Here is an 8,562-nt window from a genome sequence, read left to right as displayed (position 1 = left end):
TGGCACACTTAGTATAAATAGCATTCTGTATGTACATATGCTACATTCTGCAAAAATTCAGTTATCAAACAAATAGTCACAGACAAAAATCCAGTTAACAAACTTAGTTAACTGAGACAACAATCCAGTTGTCTCTAAACATGTTTTGTTAACTGTATTTTTATTAAATTAACTGAACACAAACTCAGTACTACTGTGTAAAACAAATTTCAGTTAACTAAATACAAATTCAGCAAATCATGGCCATACCTGCCAGATTTGCACATTGGGGATTAAATAAGCAATATGGGCCTAATACTGGGCTGGTTTATTACTCTTCTGCCTACCTACCAGTTATACCTGGCCATGGGAAGCCCGGCCCGACCGGCCCGGCCCAACCCGGCCCGAAAAAGCCCGACCCGGCTCGGCCCGACGCTGCTCCCAGGCCGGGCTCGGGCCTAGATTTTGAGCCCGAAGGCCGGGCCTGGGCCCGTCATTTTTACATTTTCCTGAAGGTCAGGCCGAGCCGGCCCAAAGCCCGATGGGCTTTTACATGTTCGGGCTGGGCTCGGGCCCAGAAAACAGGCCCGATCGCCAGGCCTGGCCGGGCTCGGGCCTGGGTTTTTTGCGTCGGGCTTGGCTAGGCCCGACCTGAAGCCCGTCCCGGCCCGAGGTATGGCCAGGTATACTACCAGCCACTATTAATCTTCTGCCTACCTACCAGCCACCATTACTACTATATAAAGCACACCCCCATTGGCAGAAATAGTAGTCAAACCCAAACCCCTCCCTTCTCCTTCCCCCAGCCGCCAAAGAAAGCCCTAGGAGACATGGATCCTGGAGAGGTCATAGATGAAGAAGAAGAGGTGCCCAGGGGAGCCAAGCGCAGATAGGCAAGAAGGAGGGAGAGAAGGCAATTGGCAGGGAGGATCCTTGCAGAACGCAACCGCAAGGACATGGAGCAGTTCCTGGAGGCATTCCCCCTTGGCTCGAACCTTACTGATGATGATATCATCTACTAGGCAAGGAGGAGGGCAAATTTCCATCCTTTTCAGGTCACTATGCAGAGGTGGACTAGGATTTTGTACCCATGAATTTGCTGTTAAGTTTCTGTGCTCCTAGATCTACCTTTCTATCTATGTATGAAATCTGTCGATGAATGCAATGTATGAAATCTGTCGATGATGCAGTGTATGCAATGTGTGAATGTAATTCTATCTATGTATGAGTGAATGTATGAGTCAATGTTTTATCTAAACAAAATTCCAGTTAACTGAACCCTAATTCAGTTAACTAAACAAAAAAATCAGTTAACTAAACCATAATTTAGTAAACTAAACAAAATTTAGTTAACTAGAAAAGCAATCAGTTAACTGACACAACAAATCAAATAACCAAATCCAAATTTAGTTAACCAAATCAAAACTCACTTAACTGAATCCATATTCAAAAAACTGAATAAAAGTTCTGTTCTCTCCATATGAATTCAGTTAACTCTAAACAAATTTAGATAACTGAATGTAAATTTAGTTAATTCTATACAAACTGAGTGATTAATTCTATACAAACTGAGTGATATTAGGTCATTCATCAAATAGTACAATGCATCAAAGATAACTCAAATTTAGGCAGCAATTCACTTAATTAAACAAGTCCACTGATCCTCATTAACTAAATTAAACAAGTCCACTGATAAAATTCCATTACAGCACCTCCAAATTTGGGCAGCACTACAACACCAATGGATTACTCACATTCATCTAGCATCTCCCTAACCTTCTTTATCTTGCACTTGATGTCTTCCTTATGCTTGAACAAGTCACCAATCATATACTCTAGCTTCTTTATCTCTTTCTTCAACTGATCCTTTTCTTCCTTCAGTTTGTCCCTCTCTTCCATCATTTTGTCCCTCTCTTGCTTCATCTCATCCCTCTCTTTCTCTGCCTTAGCCCTTACCACCTGATGAATGTTGGACAGAGATTTGTCAGACATTTTCTTCTTCTCAAGTTCTATCTCTAGGCCAGAAAGAGCTAGCCTTGTGTTGCCCAGTTCAGTAATTGCCTGCTCCTTGTCAGTCACCATCTTAGCAAAATCTAGTTTAAAACCCTCAGATCTTGCTCCATCTTTTTCTTCTCTCCCAATATCTTAAAGTTTTCTTCAACATTAACAACATTTTTCCTGAGCCTGAGGTTGACCTCCTCTTCATACATGTCCCAAACCCTAGCTAGACTCATCTTCAATTGGGGAGGCCACTCTGGGTCAACCCAATGCACATAGGGGCATTTAGGCCCATCCTAAAATTGAAGAGGAAAAAATTTAGAGTGAAATTCATAATTCAGTTAACTGCACAAAATTCAGTAACAGTGAAAATCTAGATTCAGTTAAGTGCAGAAAATTCAGTAACGCTGAATCAAGATTCAGTTAACTGACACCAGATTCAGGTTACTATTTTTACAGTAACCTTTGAGCATTCATCAGCTACTTAAACACTACATATTTGGACAACACTCTAAATTATTTTAAAAAATATAATCTTCTTCTTACAGTAATATGGCACAGAACAAAACTATAAATGTCGCAAATGAAGTTCAATCACATATGTACTTAAATGGACAAAGCATGCACAACTATGAACACCTACTAAAGCAGTTTTTTTTATCAAAGAAGGGCTTGCCCCTTCCGATTTTCATTACTGAAAACCACACAGTTCTACAAAAGAATTCAAAAGTAAACAATAGAAACCAACCAGACTTAACAGGATCAAATAGCAACCCCAACGACCAACGACCAACAAAGGTCGGCCACACCACATAATCCCAAGTTCACAGCTGCCAGACCGGGTTTAAACTACCCTGAGAGCCATTACATCGACGCAGAAGCAAAAGTAGCAAAAAAGGAGCCAAAGGATCAACTACTAAAGCAGTACCATCTACATCTACAACTATGAACATCTACTAACCTCTTGTGCACAACCCAGGAATCTTCTTCCACTGTCAACAGACTCAAAGGCAACCAACTTCTCACACACTGATTGGTGCTCACATCTAACAGGTAGATGTGCAGCAAGGCCTCTCCAATCGGAGCAGTCAATGGTGCGAGGAGCCTAAAACCAAATCTGGTCAAAAATCCCCAATTTTCGCCTAACCCTAAATGCCAGATGCTGGTGGAGAGGATCTCACCGGACTGCTTACGGAGTCGCCACCCGACGAGGAGGAGTTGGATCCGTCATCACTCCATGAAACCATGGCGGCTTGCTTGGCGGCGGCGGCTTGCTGGACGGCAGCGAGGAGGAGCGCTGTGAGCAGAGAGCAAGAACAGAGAGGGGGTGGGCAACGAGTAGTGCGGGTTTGTCTGCAATTGGGGGGGGGGGGCAAACGACCGTGGTCTCCAAAATAATTATTCAGGTGTTTTAGTGAGTGCGGGTTGATTCGAAGGAAAGGCGTTTTTTTTGTTTTGCAAAAACACGCGCACTGACCAGCTTGGACCCGAGCAGTCCATTTGTCGCGCTGTGGTTGGTCCAAGACCAAAGTTGCATATATGATACAATTTGTATGATTGGATAGGTACACTTTACAAATTGTAGGACTAAATCATTACATCCTGAGCAAGTTCTAGGACCTCAGTGCTTTTACCTCTCCGCTGCCTGTCCTCACAGAACACAGCCCTGTATGTCACCCACCCCATCATCCTAAAAAGAAAAAAAGGAAAAAAAAAGTCACACACCCCATCGAGATGGCGGACAGGGAGGCCCCACCTGGGTCCGGAATCGGGGCGAAGCGGAGATGCAGGGACGCCGGCGCCGCGGCGGGCCTACCCGACCCGGCCGCAGCCGCTGGCGGCGGCAACAGGCTCCTGGCCGGGTACCTCGCGCACGAATTCCTTGCGCGTGGCACGGTCCTGGGTGAAAGGCGCGCGCCCGGCGGGCAAGACACGGGCTCGGAGGCGAGTCAGGGCCGGGGGCAGGCCGCGCGGTACGAGGCCGTGGCAGCGCTGGTGCAGGTCGGCGGCGCCTACGTTCCCGGGGTGGTGAACCCCGCGCAGCTCGCCGCGCCGCGGGGAAGGCGCACATGTGTGTAAGTGTAGCTAAGTCCCTGCTGATCATCCGGAGTCCCATTAGTTGGAGCATATGCTGACGATGTAGGTTGGATGAGCTTGAGATCTGTACAGCTATGTTCTCAATGATACCATACGGTAATATTGCCTTGCTGTGGTTGGTTCTACTAGACACTACTATGTTCTACTAGTAGTGTCTGATCATGTTGGTGTTCATCGACTACTGCATTAATTTTTCTTCTCATCTAGTGATTCCCTAGAACTGAATCTAGGAAAATTAGTGCCACTTGCCTGTTGTAAGTTTCCCAGGTGCTTAATTCTTAGTTGAGGAAAGCTACAACAAGTACCTTTGCATTGGAGACTTTAGTTGCTTAGCTCTTTAATGTGCTTAGCACCTCATCTTAGCACTAGTGCATTGGAGGAGGTCTTACGCCAAAAACTATTGCATCAAGCAGACAATCTGAAAACCTGGGATAGGTCATAGGTGATCCTCTATCCATCCACAACTGAGCACAGTAATAACCAGATAAATGTATTTGATGGATGTAACCAGTGATTACATCTTGAGCATGCTGTTCTGCATACAAAGGGCACACATGTTCTACCCTCGCTGCGTGGGAACTGCGGTGCGCCGTAGCCCGTGCCGCTCCATGACCCTTCTCATCGCGAGGGCAGCCGCATCACCAGCCTGCACAGTCCCTGTCGCCATGATGGCCGCAAACTCCTGCTTTATCTCCTCCTGTGCTCGGCTCTTCGCCCCTCCGAGGGGGTCTGAAGCTGCTGCCGCTGGCAGAGTCACCTTGGCCACCGTCGCTGCTGGAGCAGCAGGTTGCACGGCTGGCGGGGTGACCATCCTAGTGCCCTCGTCCACTGTCTGGAGCTCAATGCTATTTAGGGAGGTCTCTGTCTGCGTCGCTGCTGCTGGAGCAGCTGGTTTTGCCGGAGGCGGGATGATGCCACCATCACTGTTGACCATTTCATCAGCCCCGGTTTCATTGGCGGTGACTGATCTTGACTCTATCTGATCGTTGTTCGTGGAGGGCTGCGTCTGCCCCACTCCCTTGGGAGTGGGTAGCACCACCACAGGCGGGATGATCCCACCGTCATTGCTCACCGTCTCATCCGTGGCAATTTCATCCTGAGTGCTACTTGCGGAAGGCTGCACCTGCCCTGCTTCTTTGGGAGCAGGTATGATTCCACTGTCATGGTCCGCCGTCTTGTCAGCACCTGGTTCATCGGCGGTGACTGATCTCGACTGTATCTGCGCCCCCGCTGCAGGAGCAGGCACGAATTGTGGAGGCTGTTGTGGAGCAGCTCCGGCTTTCATTGTTGTCTCCAGCCCCTGAATCATCGGCACTGGAAAGCCAAAGATCATAGTTTCCATTAGACCTAGACTAGACAGTCGCCGCAAAATTCAAACTCTTAAACCAGGAAAGGCTAGTGGGGAGAAGAGATCTTACTTATCAGCGCGCCAATCGGGCTCTTCATTGCCTCCTTGGGCTGGTCGAGGATGTAGCTCGGAACCGTGGAACCAACGAGGAACTTGACCACCTCATTGCTGAAGTGGTTGCAGTTGTTGCTGAGGAGGTTGTAGGTTTCTGGCGTGTAGCGCGGGCTGATCTCCTGCAGAAAGTCTTCAAAGTCCTCCTTGGCGACATGCGTGACCCCAAAATGCTCTACTCGGGCAGGAGTCCCGTATGGCGTCCTTCCAGGCCGGTCTTGCTGGATGCCTCCCCCGAAGAAGTACTCTTTGCCATGAACCACCACGCCTGTGTGCCTGTGATGATAGGGCCATCATCCATCAACATTATGAGTCAAGTTTTCAGAATATACATATTTAGCGCGTAAAAAGGGCACTTCATCCATAATCCGCAACATCCAATTGCATAAGAAGAGCAGAAAAGCCTGAAGATGCATCTTGTGTACTGTAGGACGTGCACCGGGAATTCCAATTTCCACCAGCGGAATTGCTTTGCGTACGACTTTAAAATGTACGATTCAGTCCGACCCAGTGATCCCACGAATGCCGCTGATGCAGAGTTTTGATCGGAGGGTGACTGAGTAGTGTCGTATAAAGTCGTACAAGTGTTCATCGTACGCCTAGCACTGCTCTTCCACCAGGGCCCCTTCCTACTCTATTCCCGTCAACTTTTTGGAGCAGGAATGCACAGGGGTAAAGAAAAATTGCTTTGCGGCAATATACCGGGGGTGTAAAATCTGCTCAATGGCATTTGCTTTACGTGATTGTGTAAGAAATCTACTGGAGTCCAGTAGGTATGAAACAGAATGGTGCCACCTAATTTTGCTGATCTATATATATTCGGCACATGTTACAACTGAGTTTTTTTTTTTTTTTTTTTTTTTGCGGAGTATGTTACAACTGAGTTGCTAGCCTGGATTGAGTAGATGCATGTAAAATAGACAATCAAGACTACAGATGTGCCCAGAAATCTAGAGTTTGCAGAATTTAACTGTAATTTCTATTCGAATCTAAGGTCCTGCAGAGTCCACTTGACAATCCTCACATGAACGAGCAGGCCGTCTAAAAGTTTTTCAAAGGTGAGTCAAGATTAACTTTTGTTGACAAGGTGAAAACTGAAAATGCCAAATGGAGACCGAGCTCCATGGAGGCCTTAATTTGGAATCATCAAAATTCAAACTTTTCAGTTTCAGAAAACTCTGAAAACAAATACACATATATAGGAAAACTTTTATGTTACACAGTTTGGTACGGCGAGACGTGCATGTAAGCATATGCATGTGGCTTATTAATTATTATAGGGAAAGAAAAGAAAATCCTATTCCCGATGGTCGTCAGGAAGAAGAAAAAGATTTGCATGATTCAAGGATGCTCACCAGATGGCATCGATGGGCTTGCCGAGCACCGTGGTGGAGAGCTGCCGCGCCATCCCCTGACTGAGATCGTAGATATGCAGCTTCACCGGGTACTCATCCTGCAGTGCACCCCCAACCATGGATCGTCATCTCAGCTCCAATGCAAGCATCAGCAGCTTAATTTCAACGGAAACCCATAGGCACAAGAATTCCTTCCTTCCTTCCTTACCTCTGCCACCTTCCCCCGAAGCTGGCCTCCGAAGCATCCGCACCTGGCAAGAAGAGGCAGCTTCCATGACGACAGAGAAGAACAACATGCGCGGCCAAAGAAAGACCGCCGGCAGCTTCAAATTTCTACGGGGCACAGAGAAAAGAGTAAGGGTGTCCAAGGAAGATATACCCGGCGAAAGCGAATCTGCTCCGGCGTGGCTTCGCCATGTCCGAGCTCTTTGGATGGAGTTTGCACGCACGCACCAGAAGGCGAGGTCGTTGGATAAAAGCAAGCGGCAGCAGGCGTGCGGAGCTGGGGCGGCTCCGATTGCTTCTGTGCTTGTCAAGGACTCGATCGCCTTTTGGTTTCTTTCTTTCTTTCTTTCTTGCGCAGGGGTTTCTCCTCTCCTCCTATTCCTCCTGTCTGCGTTGCGTGGAGTGGAGAGGACTCCGGCCGAGACAAGCCAAGAGGAATACATTACTACTACCCTAATGTTTTTTTTTCCTTTGGATTTTGTAGGCGGACAGGTCGGGTGGTTGCTTGTTGTGTTGGTGCGGGAAACAAGCAACCATCAGAGATCAGACCAACCGCCGCCTCATCTCCGTTTCCAGCCGCAGCAGCTGCTGCTGCTGGTCATGGTCAGGTGCACACACAAACAAAACCATATTGACGCAATCGCCTTATACTACATTGTTTCGTTTGTACTCCCTCTCGTCCCGTAATATACAAACGTTTTTGAAACTACACTAGTGTCAAAAACGTTCTTATATTATGGGACAGAAGGAGTAGCTTTTGTACAAATCACTCGGACTAAATTCTGCAGGGATCCAAGTCCAACCGTGCACTGCAACTCTTGCTTGCTTTTACACCAAAGAAAACTGAAACCAGCCAAGTCCCTGCATGCATTTCCATCGTATCTTTGCTTCCAGAATCCCCCAAAAACAACAGAAAAACTCTCCAAAGTTAACGCACGCGATACACTGAAGACTTTTATCTATTTGTATGTATCGAGGTGTACCTTTAGTGCAACTTAAAAATTCAACAGGTTGAGCCCCGCTTAAGCCCATGGCAACAAGGCACCAATGATTCCAGGGCAAGAAGCAGACTATTAGGAAATTCGTATCAACAACCAGAGTGATTGATGATGTCTCAGCAACCTACAACTACAGCTTACATGGGCACATATCACGCGCATATTAGTTTACACATAATTTGTTCTGGTCTAGTTTGCTACCTATGCTTACATGTCCGAATGAACAGTCCTTTCAGTAATGTCACCAAATATTTGTTTAGAGATACTGAATGTGCAAGGACTGCACAATCCAAAGATGCTGACATAAAAACTGCCACTAACTATCCAAATTCAAATGTTACGAAGATCGACGAAGAGTGAACAAAAGGTCAGGAAACTTACAAACAAATAGCAAACGTGTGATACTAAAGCAAAATGACCAGTACAAGGGGCAATGCCGCTCACAACAGCC

At 46.9% G+C, this 8,562-nt stretch overlaps 2 protein-coding genes across 2 annotated transcripts; one reads left to right on the top strand and one right to left on the bottom strand.

Moving 5' to 3' along the window:
• Positions 1-3,631: 3,631 nt before the first annotated feature.
• Positions 3,632-4,185, top strand: LOC123121042 (uncharacterized). Its single transcript, XM_044540983.1, has one exon. The coding sequence runs from the start codon at positions 3,712-3,714 to the stop codon at positions 4,054-4,056; it is 345 nt and encodes a 114-aa protein (XP_044396918.1). The 5' UTR covers positions 3,632-3,711; the 3' UTR covers positions 4,057-4,185.
• A 308-nt stretch (positions 4,186-4,493) lies between these two features.
• Positions 4,494-7,535, bottom strand: LOC123121032 (uncharacterized protein KIAA0754). The gene is made up of 5 exons (XM_044540975.1): positions 7,268-7,535; positions 7,097-7,139; positions 6,889-6,986; positions 5,493-5,809; positions 4,494-5,388 (listed from the first exon to the last, which is right to left on the bottom strand). Exons 1-5 carry the CDS (start codon positions 7,303-7,305, stop codon positions 4,634-4,636), a joined length of 1,251 nt encoding a protein of 416 aa, XP_044396910.1. The 5' UTR covers positions 7,306-7,535; the 3' UTR covers positions 4,494-4,633.
• Between the last annotated feature and the right edge of the window lie 1,027 nt (positions 7,536-8,562).

The sequence above is a fragment of the Triticum aestivum genome, chromosome 1B (genome assembly GCF_018294505.1).
Source record: "Triticum aestivum cultivar Chinese Spring chromosome 1B, IWGSC CS RefSeq v2.1, whole genome shotgun sequence".
Lineage (NCBI taxonomy): Eukaryota > Viridiplantae > Streptophyta > Magnoliopsida > Poales > Poaceae > Triticum > Triticum aestivum.
The sequence above is the reverse complement of the archived record's forward strand: the minus strand, read 5'-3'. Positions and strand labels throughout refer to the sequence as shown.